The 14186-nt window shown below is 34.9% G+C and overlaps 1 protein-coding gene and 1 pseudogene across 1 annotated transcript in view; both read right to left on the reverse strand.

Annotated features, from left to right (window-relative positions):
- LOC107025102 overlaps positions 1–10868 on the reverse strand; it is a 39645-nt pseudogene extending 28777 nt beyond the window's left edge.
- Positions 10869–13086: 2218 nt separating this feature from the next.
- LOC107025103 (protein FAR1-RELATED SEQUENCE 5-like) overlaps positions 13087–14186 on the reverse strand; it is a 9083-nt gene continuing 7983 nt past the window's right edge. The window contains exon 2 of the mRNA XM_015225961.1: positions 13087–13726. Coding sequence (XP_015081447.1) covers positions 13087–13726 — 640 coding nt within the window. The remainder of the gene's footprint in view (positions 13727–14186) is intronic.

Below are 14186 nucleotides of genomic sequence, written 5' to 3' on the forward strand. Positions count from 1 at the left end.
TGAGCTATCTAGCCAAGCCGAAGAATCACGGGCTAGGGAAAGGCGGTTGGAATTACAGTTTGCGGGTCTTAAGCCTCAATTCGATGCATTACTTGCTTCAGGAGGGATTCCCCCTTGTTCTGGTGATGTCACTTTTCCTCCTCGACCTCCTCAATCTCAACCTACTCAATATCCAATGTATGGTCAACAAAGAAATATGACCCATGAGACTAGTAGTGATGAAGAAAGTGATGATTATGTGGCAAACACACTACCACATTAGTGAAGTTTAGACTTGTGATAGTTAACTTATGGATCATTTTGTTAACTTTATAATTTTGTGATGGGAATTATTTGTTTTGTGAATACATGATAACGTTGGAATGTATTATAAAACTTATGGATATCATGGTTTTTGTTTACTATATAATTATGTTGAAGTGAGTTGCAATTGAGTTGATAAGAGAATATTTAGTAAATGTATTGCTTCAATTGAGTTTTTGAAGCTTTTTGAGTTTGATTTGGGTACTGAATTAAAATGACAGGTGATGAGAAGCCGCAGAAATAATAATTTTCTGCCAGTTTTTTTCCAGAAAAAGAGACTTCATGAGGTCTCTTTTTTGCATTAATTTTCCAGATATTTCATAATAGAGACCTCATGAGGTCTCTTTATTGCATTAATTTTTCGAGATATTTCATAATAGAGACCTCATGAGGTCTCTATTTAACATTTTCTATTTTATAAATGCAGAAAAGAGACCTCATGAGGTCTCTCTTTTGTATTAATTTTTTCAGCTATTTCATAATAGAGACCTCATCAGGTCTCTAATTAACATTTTATATTTTATAAATGCAGAAAAGAGACCTCATGAGGTCTCTTTTCTGCATTATATTTTTCGTAAATTTCATTATAGAGACCTCACGAGGTCGCTAAAAATAAATGCAGAAAAGAGACCTTATGAGGTCTCTCCTTTAAAATAATATAAAATTAAATTAAATAATATCTTAGCAACCTAATGAGGTCTCTTTATTAAAATATAAAATTAAATAATATAATAAAATTGTGACCTCATGAGGTCTCTATATAAAAAATATAAAATTAAATTAAATAATACAATAGTGACCTCATGAGGTCTTTTTTTTTAAAAAATCAGATAATTTGTTGGTGACCTCGTGAGGTCTCCGTTTGGCGACCTCATGAGGTGTCTGTAAAAAAAGTGACCTGCATTTTACTGACCTACCGTTGAGGTCTCTTTTTCGGTCTCTTTTTCCCGAAAAGAGACCTCGTGAGGTCTCTTTTCTAGGTCTCTTTTTGGCCTTTTTTTAGTAGTGTACCCTGCTGAGTTGGGCGACTTGCTGGTGCTGCTGAAGTTGTAGACTGAGCTCTACCATTACCACCTCTTTGACCTTGTCTAGAAGGACAATCCCTCAACCTGTGACCAGACCGACCGCACCCAAAACATCCCTCTTTTCCTGCAAGACACTCGCCCGGATGGTTCTTATCACACTTAGGGCAAGTGGGGTAAGTCTTGGTGCTGAAACATTTCCCTGAGATTTAGAGCCTGGTGCTCTACCCTTCTGGTCATACATGTTCTTAGAGGATGGAACACTAGCTGATGAAGGGGCTGGGGTCAAAAAATTCTGCTGACCCTGCGAGCGATTCCACCACCCGATTTCTGTTGAGAAGGGTCATAGTTCCCAGTCCTAGCCTTCTTATTTTCCTTAGCCTGTTCCCTAAGCTTATCACCTTCAACCTGCTGAGCATAAGTCATAAGCCTAGAGATGTTCATATCTCCAAGTAATATCGCATTTTTGCACTTAGTTTTCACCAAATCTGACACTCCATACAAAAACTTATTCATCTGAGCCCTGGAGTCAGCAACCATGTGAGGAGAATACTTGGAGAGTTGGTTAAATTTGAGTCCATACTCTTGGACTGTCATGCTACCCTGCCTTAAGTTCATGAATTCTTGGGCTTTTGCTTCTCTCAACTCTATTGGGAAAAACCTGTCAAGAAAAGTCTCACTAAAGCAATCCCAAGTTATAGGAGCCGCATTTGCACCCCTATTATCCTTTCACTCAGTGTACCAAATATGAGCAACATCTTTCAACTAATATGATTCCAACTCAACCTAATCATTCCCAGTGACTTGCATTACCTCAGATTTTCTTGATCTTATCCAAGAAATTCTAAGGATCCTCATTAGTTTGTGAACCTAAGAACTCAGGCGGATTCATCCTAACGAAGTCACGGACCCTTGCTACTACTGATCCACCATTTGTATTCACATGAGCATGAACCCGATTGTTTTGGTTAGTCATACTCTATGCCAACATCTGTATGGCGTTCCTGAACTCAGCATTAGAGACTTCCTGATCTGGGACTGGAGGAGCTGCGTTTGCATTCGTAGCGTTTGCATTCCTAGCATTTGCTCTACGAGGAGGCATGATCTGAAACGTAGAACGTCAAGTTAGAATGGAATAAGATCATACCTCACGCACGATTAGAATACCAAGAAAGTGAAGTTTTTCCTAAAACACTTCATAGCCTCTCTCTCATTAGATGTGGTTCGCTTCACACCCATAAAAAGGACTCTACTTAGTGTGGCTTTTCAAACCTCCAAGGACACTTAAACCTAGTGCTCTGATATAGAGTTTTGTCACGCCCCGAGTTACCCCTAAGATGCGGACACGGAACCTAGGACCACAAGTGATCCCAAGCTAACCCTGCTAGCATGATCATGAGCATACTAAAGATAATAAATTGATGAGGAAGCTAAATAATTAAATCTGAAAAGATGGGGAATACCCATATGCTAAAACTGATATATAAGAAAACTGATGAGTTTAATACAATGAAGTTACTAACTCAACATTAAGCTGAAACTAACTATGTCTGAAATAAGCCTCTAAACTGGACTTGAAATACTGGGACAAGCCCCCAGCTAAATCTAGCAGAAACTGAAACTAAATGACTAAAACAAAATTGAAATGAACTCATGACTATTGTCCTCGAATAATGAGGACTCACTACTGAATCTGCTGAACTGGAGATCAGAAAATTGATCTACGCATGATCTGGATGCTGAGAACGTAAACCTATATCACGAGAAGATGTAGTGCACGTATGCGTCAGTACTTGAAAGGTACTGAGCATGTAGGATAGAGTAAAGCTGAAATAAAACATAACTGAACAAGCATAAAAGCAAATATAATAATCTGACATGATAAACTGAATTCTAAGCTAACTAAATGCAATGGCCAATTTATAACATACTAAAACTGAATACTGAATATATTGATAAATGGTCAATGCAGAGAGTCTGACTGATCTGTGGGAGCTTCTAATAACTGATAATAAAACCACATGAGCTAAATGTGGAGTCTGATGTATACGCCCCACCGAGAGGACCCAATATACCCTGCCAAAGGTATAAAGGCATGCTGGCGTGATCACTAAACTGATTTCCCACAGAGGGAACTGACAACCTACTTGGCTAGTAGTTCTAGGAGTATTGGGTACGCTAAACCCTAGTCCAACTCGGTATTATGATACTCCCATGGATTTCGTAAATTTACTGATTATGTCCGAGTTTCTGAAAATACTGGATAGCTCAAAACTGAACATGCAAACTGAGAATGTAACAATTAATCTGGTAATTATGCATTTATAACTGAGGCATGTATATCTGAAGTATCTAAAATATCTGACCTAGCATGTGTAATTCAAGAACTAAAGAAATACAAAACTAGGGTTCTGAAATTCAAGAGATAATATGAGTAATAACATGATAATCTAATTTGGAAGATGTATTTTATAGGTTCATGAAGTTCTATCAAAGTTCTAGAAACCCTAGGTTTAATCATGATAATAGAATCAAGAATCTGACTGAAAACTAGGGACCCAATGGGTGAAAGAACCCACCAGTGAAATCCCACATACCTGGTGATGAAATCCACGGAAAAATACTTAGGTTTCGGCCTTTCGGGGATGGAACTGCTGGAGCTTGTCGCGTTCTTGAACTAGGATTCTTGAGCTTTTTCTCCTTTCTTGCTTTTAATTCTAACTTTTGATTTAATGATTTGACTTAGATATGTTTTAATTATGTTTCTAGGCTTAAACTGACTAAAATCTGATTATTTAGGGTCAAAACGACGTAACTTAAGGTTTAAACGAAGTGAGAAAAGACCAAAAGACCCCTGGGTAAGTTGCTGTCGGACCAAACGACGGCCAGGACTGACGGTCCATCGTCTAACCGACGCCCCATTGTAAAGTCCGTCGACTGGGTCTGTTCGACAAACCTTTACTAAAATGGGCGTAACTCATTACTCGGGGGTCTAATTTTAGCAAGGTCTGTAGCTATGGAAAGCTAATTCAATTATCTATCTGTGGGTAGGTCATGGGACACCTAATTCATTTTATGCTAAGAGTTATGATCATTTTAAATTGACCCAATTGCGTTCCCCCTTAACTGTCTGCAAATTTTCCACCTACGGGTCCACCTACGGGTCGTGCTGGTCATCCGTAGCTCTTGTCAGTAGACTGTGTTTCTACTTAGATTAGGCCACAAGTTCCTTATTATTCTCCAAGTTGACATCCCATGAGTGCTATTTACAGAGTTCGAGACCCAATTTCTATTAAACCCATACTTGTTGACTATCACCTCCCTCCACGAGGCTTGTTCCTCAGTGTTGAACCTCCATAGCCATTTTGACAAGAGGTATTTGTTCTGCAATCCCATGTTTCTGATTCCAAGTCCACTAGCTTGTTTATGTAATGTGCAGTCTACCATTTGGCTTAATGCAAACCCTTCCCTTCTTTATTCCCTAACCACAAGAAATCACTTGTCAGTTTGTCAAGTCTTTCATCCACTTTGGCAGGTATAGTCGTATAAGGAATAGAGACCTAACATAAGTTGGAAGAGAATCGAACACTCAACTTATCAAAGTGACTCTTTCTTCTTGAGATATATTTAGGATATACTGAGCTTTTCAATTGGTCAATTTTTTCTGTCTTTTCAATTATGCCATCCAAAATTTCTAAATCCTTATGTTTGTTTATGTCGCAATGGCATGCCCAAGTAAGTTGTGGATTGTTCTATTCCACAGCCCAATATCCTTGCAAAAGTTGAGGGACTTCTTTAATAGGAAAGATGTTGTTTTTCTCCAATTTACTGATAAGCCAGAAACTGCTTCAAAACCACCTAAGTGACTCTTGACCTGATCAGTCCTGGCTTCACAAAAAATAATTGTGTCATTTGCATAGCGCAGATGACAAATCTGCATTTCCTCTCCGAAAGAGTTGCTGACGTTGAAGCCTTTTAGTCAAATGTTTTCGATAGCTACTCTCATCATACTATTATAGCCTCCATGGCTAGGACAAAGAGGAAAGGAGAGAATAGGTCTCTGATAGAAACTAAGATGAAACGAGATGAGAATGAAACTTTACTGGTTAAATAAAGTGTAAGAATCTTTAACACTGCATTAACCAATAACTATGTCCGTGTGGAGTGGACAAATCTCCAGATACAAAGATAATGATAATTCTTTTCTTCTTCCTATCGAATTCTCCTAGATACATATATATTTATACTTCACATAAATATAACTCCTAACACATAGAAACAATCACTATTGTAAGATAACTGCAGATAATAATTGTTGCTTATAACTACTATATATAACTACTGCTTATATATTTTATCCTATTTAAAATAAAGAAACTAAGATAAAGGAGTAGTAGTATCAGTGCATCCCCTCTAAAAATTCACCTTGTCCTCAAGGAGAAAATAAAGAAACTGATCTGCAATGAGATCATAGTTCTCCCAACTGGCTTCTTCAAAGATACAGTCAACCCATTGAACTAGCAGTTCCAAAGAAGAAGCACCAGCTTCTTTGTCCCATTGATGTAATAAAACTTTTTAGGTTCCACCATGAATTACAATTCACCCACACTAAAAGATTGGAGCTTATGCTAGGAGCTTATGCTTCTCTACAATAGATTCAACCACTAAATTATGTGTGGAACCACAATCCACAAGTATTAAAACCTTTTTACGGTTGATTTCACCCTGAAACTTCATTGTAGAACCAACTGACTGTCCCAAAATAGCATGGAGTGAAATTTCAGCAATGTCAGATTCTTGAGAGTCGCCAGCGATTGTTGCATTAACCCCGTCAACATCTTCCAATTGATTAAGATCCATGAGAGAGTTTTGCAGCTTTACATCTATGACTGGGTACAAATTTCTCATGGCAACGATAACGAAGTCCTTGTGCAATTAGATTTCTCCTCTTGGTATCCCATGTTTCCATTTGAAGAGATTGGGAAGTGGATGGATTGGGAAAAGCATTGTTGCGTGGATTTTTAAATGAAGAGTTAATATTGTTCTGGGTGTTTACAAAAGAGTGCAATGGGTTTCATATATTTGATATGATGGTTGGGGTCCAGTTAGACCCTCTATTGCTGTACATTGGACCTAATTTATTTTCAAATTTGAGTGCCAAAATCATGGCTCTCTAAGCTGTTCCGGGCTTGTGAATCCTAACATCAGATTTACGTTCCTTTTTTAGCCCATTAGGAACACCTTTAAAAGACAGTGATTTGGCTAGTTTGTTATCCTAGATGAACGTTTTGCAAATTGTTGACAATACTCTTGTATGCAATCTTTTTGTTGAATGCTACAAAGATGATCGTTGGGATTTTGAAACTCCACATGACCATAAATTTCCTCCAATGATTTTACAATCTCTTCCTAGTAAAGCAATGTTCACTTACAATTTCTCCAAGAGATGAGATAAAGAGCATCACCTTCCGAATACATTAATGCGATGTCAACTTTATGTTCCTCTAGAGTTTGATAGTAGCAGAACTATTTTTTTGCCTTCAATATTCATCATCTAGGATCACCTCCTTTAAATCTAGGAAATTTCACCTTTCTATGTGGCTTCCGAAAAGGATTTTTTGACCACGCTGGGCTATCAATTTCTTCTTCCTCTTCTTGGAAGCAGATTTTCCTCCATTACGCATCCGGTGAATGGTATCCCCTTCTTGGGTGCAATCAATTCTGGCCCTTCAATATAGCAACTTATGCTGCCAACAAATCAATAGTATGTTGATAGACAATTGTTGCCAAGAGATTCAACATTAGGAGTGTTTTCTTGAGAAGTAGAAGATCTAGTATTGACCATATTGGATCGTTCTGCTCTGATACCAAACTGACAGAAACTAAGATAAAACAAGAATAGAATAATACTTTACTGGTTAAATAAAGTGCAAGAATCTTAACCACTGCATTAAACAAATAACTATGTCCATATGGAGTGGACAAATCCCCAGATACAAAGAAAAGACTAATACTTTTCTTCTTCCTACACAAATTCTCCTAGATACATATATTTATACTTGACATAAAGATAACTCCTAACACATAGCAACAATTAGTGTTACCGTTGCTTATAACTACTATAGATAACTACGCTTATATATTTTATCCTATTTAAAACAAAGGAACTAAGATAAAGGAGTAGTCGTATCAGTCTCCCTGCCTTAGACCCCTTTCTGATGGGGAAAAACCAGTAGGTTCTCCATTCACTAAATGGAGAACCGAACAGTTTTTATACAATAGTCAATCCACTTCAACTATTTCTCCCCAAAATCCCATAAAAATTGTTTTTGATAGAGTGGAAGGTGAATCAACAAGTACTTGCATTATATTGACACAAATAATCTCAAACTTGTACTTGTATTACTAGATGCTGCTCATATTTGTACTTGTATGACGTGATGTTATTCAATCTTCATGAGGTTGAGCACTAGCCAAATTCTGGTGCTTGAATGGTATAACCCAATGTGCCTTGCCAAGGGCATTGGTCAACTAGATCTATTTTATACAAAAAGAACCAGTAAATCATGATATCAATAAACCCCATTCAGGGTCAAGTAAACGTGGAAAATCACCAGTCAACTAAAAATCAACAGGAGCTTTGTTATAACAGAGATGATAAAACCTACCACCTTCCACCAGCAACATGTACTATGTAACTCTTCAATTAATTAATAACCGACATCATCTATTTTATTCACTTATTTTGTTTGGATGATTTCAGACTCATACTATTTTTGCTCAAGAGCATTGGTGAAAATAAAGTAAGATATGTCACAGTAGCACTACATACAATTTCCTTTCTGAAACTTATGTTAGCAACATTGAACTAGATGACATTAGTAGAAGCAATAGAACAGGTAATGAAGCACAAGAACCGTAGTAAAAGGGGAATAGTTCTGTAACAACACATTTAGTCGATTTGAGCAATAGAACTTTTTCTTTGATAAAGTACTTTTCGATAGATTTTAAATGGGTGTTTTGAACTATTCATAATTATAATTATGAAATTAGTGGGGTAGTTTTAATATTTGAATTTGTTGGTGGTTAAAAAAGATAAAACTAAAATTGATAGTGGGTCGCTTTTCCTATTTCTATTATTTGTTATATATAATAATTAGGGTATAATTAATCTCTAGTGGAAAGGAAGAAACTCACCTGCGGAGGAGCAACGTGAAAAACATCAGGCGGCATCAGGTAACCAAGCGTATATCGTGTACTGAGTATATTGGTAGGGATAATATTATTATAAGTATGATATTGAATTGAAAGAGCATGAAGCCAATACTCCTGGTTATTGTTAATTAATGGTAGGAATAATTATGGCATGAAATTTGGCCAAGAATTAGAAGTTAATGATTAGAATATGTAGTGTATTTTTATTTTAAAGGATTGGAGCTTACAGTGATTGGCAAATATAGGGTTGATGTTATTTGTTAATGTTATAAAACAAATTGGGTTGAAACTTGCTGGCCAATCACGTGGGTTTGGATATTAGTATATGAGTTTTCTTATACCCAAGTAGTGATAGGTTGTTTGATTTAATTAGTTTTACAAATTATATGTTGTATAGATTACAATGAATTGCATAAAAGAGAATGTCATCGATCCTATTGGACATGTAAAATTTTGTAGTTCATAATGGTTCAAGTTTTAACATATTTTGATACGTAGTTAAATATAAGGTGTAGTACATTATATAAACTACATTAAAATTATGCTAATGGGAGGAATTAAGACTTACCCTTGGATTTGAATTGGGGAAATTGATGATAGAATTAGGGAGTTGTTGGGTCTAGTTTAGACATAAAATAACATGAGTGGTTATGGGCTTGTTAAGTTACAAATTGTGTATATATATATTTGATAGATTGGAAAGGTTCGCAAACATTGAGGAAAGGAAAAGCATTGGAGAAGTAGTTTCTTGACTTTGATTCTTCGGTGGAGGTAGGTTATGGTTTATTTCTATGTGATAGCTAAACTCTAAATAGCGATTGATATGTATTGAGTGATATTGTAAAGTCTCCTATATACTTGATTGTGTGGTTGTATGTTTTGATTGTGTTGTTTGTGGTTGGCCTAAAATTATGAGACTGTTGAATTTCTAATCTTGAACCCTCTCTATTAAAATAACGCCTTGAATAAAGAAGGTTTGATGAAATAAATAATGAGATAATTGGATCGGAGTGTCACATTCCGACAAGGTATTATTGGATCGGAGTGTCACGTTCCGACACGGTATTATGGGATCGGAGTGTCACGTTCCGACACGGTATTATGGGATCGGAGTGTCACGTCCCAACACGATATATGGGATCGGAGTGTCACGTTCTGACACAATAACATTAAAGGAAAGGAATCTTGAAGTAACTAAATATACTTAATCTCAAAGAACCTGTTTTCCAAATGAGTATGGTGTGAAGGCATGAGTCCTTATAGGTGTGCTTGATGTTGTGATTGATGGTATACCTATTATGGTGTTGTTGACAATGGTTCATGTGTTTGTTGCTTACCACCTGTTAAGTATTGTAGTTGATTTTATATTATTATTCAATATATATTGATTTCTGTTTTGAGTTGACCGATGATACCTACTCAGTACGTGTTTCTTGTACTGACCCCTACTAGTATTTTTCTTCTCTGTTCTTTTGTGGAGTGCAACAAGTGTACAATCGACTTCGACTCGCCCTCAGCTCTAGCTAGTCTCCAGCACATCAGAGTTCAGGGTGAGCTATTAATTCTAGCTCGTGCTGGATTCTCTCATTCACGTCTTGATGTCTTTGAATTTCGGACATGGACCATATTTTTTCTTATTCTGGTTTCTTAAACACTCTTAGACATGGTAATTTGAAAATAGGTGTCCTTGACGTGATGACTATCAAATTTTGGGATGATAAGTATTAAACTTTAGAAACTTATTTAAATTGGTTGCTTAGTATCTTTTAGAGCTTCCGCATTATTTATAGTTGAACTATTGGTATATGTTGGGGTTTAGATGTGTTGGTTCTCCCACTTAAGGAGGTAAGTGTGGGTGCCACTCACGAATTTTTTTGGGTCGTGACAAGTTCAGACCTTTGACGATCTAAATCCATCACACATGACCACAATCTCCATAGATCCAGTATCATGAAACACTCCAGCTAGTTTCTCATTGTGTTGGTTCATCACTGTAATTTTCTTGTGCACAGCTGCTGGACATGAGAAGACGTGCATAGGTAAGTAGACAGAAAATATGTTATTAGTTAATCAGCATTGCCCTCTTTCTCCGGTATAACCAAATTGATGATTTTATTGTAGCATTTACAAAAAAATCTAGAGTTAGTTTACAATTTCATAAAGCCATTTTTGTATAAACCACTTGTCTTTCTGCTTAAAAAAATTGGCACATGTGTTTTGTGTCATGCTGAAAGCTACTTCAAGTTTGATACTACGCCTTCCTAAGGGATAAGCAAATTCTGAGATAAATAGTAATTCTTTGGGAAGCACAAAATTTTGAGATATCATTGGCTATGCACAATATTGACTGTTCCGCACTCACCCAATCTACTCAAACAACACAAGCTCCAGATTGAGGTCCAATATTACACACCTCAAAAATTTTATCATGATAGAGGCCCAACCAATTAAAGTTGGGATGAGGCTACACCCATTTTTTGAAATGTGATTTTAGACCCATTCTTAAAATAAAGGTTAAAAAAATCAAAAATAAATTGTGAGTTCCATCTATATTAAATCTACCTATTTAAGAGAGAGAAGATGAACAAATTGACTAAGGTTCTGGGTTTTCTTTTTTTCTCTTCTTCAAAGGAGAAAGAAATTAGCATTCAAAAATTTCCTCTTCTTCGATATGGATGATTCTTCAGGTTGTTTTACGATTTTTATCTATATAGATACGAATTTTTCTTCATCTTTTTAAATTTTTTTAATACTATCAACACAATTAAATTAATAAAGATATATTACTTACTTCATCTTGTTTTGCATGTCACTTGTAATTTCAAAATACAAAAAATAAATAAATTGTTGCACTGATTTTTAATGCTTCAAATATCAAAAATTAAGATCTGCTCCAAAGATCAAATTAAATTTTCTTCAAATATCTGTTTGTTTATATTTTTGACTCTGCATCGAAGCTTCAGATTGTGAATTTGAATTTTGAATAAAAAATTGAAGAAAAATATTGGATGAATCTCCATGTAACTCCATATTCGATATAGAAAAAAAAACAGATCAAGATTAGTATATGTATAATTACAATAACAAATAATGAAAAAAATATTTAACTTGTTAAAAGCAGAACAAACCTCAAAACTCAATCTCATAGATTCATGTTGTATTTGTTGCATTGAGACTGATTGTATGTCAAAATTCACTTTTCTTTCATGTTCATGTTTTTGTCCAGCTTTGTTTTTGAATGTTGCTTGTGATGTCTTTTTTCTGAACCTTTTGGCTTCATTCTTAAATATCCATTACCCTTTCCTTTTTTGTTAATTGGATATTCGATCGTTAGCCCCGATAAAAGGATTAACACATGAGTCAAATTTGTGTCTGTTTTTGTCATAATTTCCACAATACAATTTGTTTTGATGATTAGTAATCTCAACTCTTTCTTGGTACAAATACCTTCTAGCAATTTCTTTCGAATCTATATTATTTGCAGCTAAAGTCATGAAAATAAATGATTCTTTCATTAACCCATTCAAAAGAATTTGTTATAGAAGATTTTGTTGTTTCATTCTTTTTGGTGATCTCCGCAAATTTATTTTCATGCCTAGCATTCTTAGACCATCTTTTCAAAAATGTATTTCTTAGGAATAGATGAAAAATTCAAGTTAAAAAATAAAACTTTAAGTATGTGACAACACAAACAATCCATGGATTCAAACATGTGACAACTACAAATAATAGAATTGTCAAGAGCTTTGAATTGGACGGTTTCAGTTTTCTCGCTTTCAACCTTTAAATTGTATATTTTGTTAGCTTCCTTCAGTTTCAACATTGATTACTCTTTTCATTGTCCCTTGTAAATTCATGTTGAAATCTTGTGTATATTCTCCTGGTATACACCCTAGTAGCATGCTTTAATATTCCACAATCTTTGATGAAAATTTTAGGATTACCCCGAAATTCATAATTCTCTATAGTTTCAATATCACGCGTTTCAGTTGTCCGTTGCTCACAATGTTTTACAAACTCCGTTATGCTCATTGTCTTACATGACATTTCAGTGAAGACTCTATTTGTTCTTTTACTTCTTTGGGTCGATTTGATATCTGTTGAGAAAGTAGAATGGCTAAATACATGACACCATTTTTTTTCTCAAATCATACAACTTTTGAAGCCAAGTATTACTTGAACAATCTTAATCATCTATCATTTTTTTCCATAATAACTCAAATTTTGATTCTGAATTGCACTTCCACAAGAGAGTATCAAAGCAGCATCGAAGTCCTAATTTACTAAAGTTATGATACATTTTTTTGAACATTTCTATCAATGTGCCATCTATGACATGTTTTAGAAAAAACTTCCTTAATAGCAAAAGCTATTGCAGAAGCTTGATCAGTAAAATCGTTTTTGGTGTTATTCTCTCCCATTGCTTTCAGAAATGTTTGAACAAGCCAAACAAAAGAACCACTTGTTTCATTGCATAAAAATGCACATTCAAAGAAAGTGTTTCTCAGTTGTTATTCACACCAACAAATGGAGCACAAATCATGTCTTATCTATTTGTACGATAAGTAGTGTCTAAAATCATTACATCCCCAAAATACTCGTAGTGCAATATAAATAAACTATCTCTCCAAAAGAAATTACACAATCTGCCATCTTCATCGACTTGAAAAGAACAAAAGAAGTTTGAATTCTCTGATTGTAAATGCATAAAATGATTTATTATGGTTTGAGCATCTCCACTACTAATCATATTCCTCTTATGTGCTTGAATAAAGTATTGAACATCTTGTTCAATAAATCCGGCATCTTCAATTCCACTTGCTTCATTATGAAGGTATCGAACCACTTTTTTTGTACAAATACCGACATCCACCATAGAACCAAGAATACTTTTAGTAGCACTTGTAAGCTTACGGCCCGATTGTATGAAATGTTTCAAATTATTTTCTATCATTGGATGACTATTCACATCATTAAATTCACATACTTCCCATATTCCATTTGAAATTTTGAATTTTATACGAGCCATACAACCACATCTATATTTTAATCTTTCTCGCTTCCTTTCTTGAAAAAGGAAAAGCTTATCAGATTTTTCTTCACAAGAACAAAGAAATAATCGTCTTGTTACTTCTTTATTTATGCTATAAGTTTTTACACTTTTTCGAACACCAAAATCTTTGGCCAGAGCATATGAATTATATGCATTATATGATTCTTCTTCGTAATTAAATTACATACCAATCTCAAAAATAAAGTTCTTGCTAATGTTATAAACATTATTTGCACTTGTAGAATATTCGTTATTGTTAACATTAAAAGCTACAATAATAATTTTAACTTCTGATTATCAAAATTTAAGAAATAGATAAAAATATAAATAGAACTTATATAATAGAGAATCTTTGTATTCAAATTAAGAAAATATCATATCAATGAAAAGTATTATGTCACGACCCAAAACCGAGCCGCGACTGGCACCCACACTTACCCTCCTATGTGAGCGAACCAACCAACCTAAACCCTAACATTTCATTATAATATCAACAGAAAGTAATGCGGAAGACTTAAACTCATTAATAAAAACCAATTCAATAACTTCTAAAATTCAACATCTATTATTCCCCAAAATCTGGAAGTCATCAC

This window comes from Solanum pennellii, chromosome 7 (assembly GCF_001406875.1).
Source record: "Solanum pennellii chromosome 7, SPENNV200".
NCBI lineage: Eukaryota > Viridiplantae > Streptophyta > Magnoliopsida > Solanales > Solanaceae > Solanum > Solanum pennellii.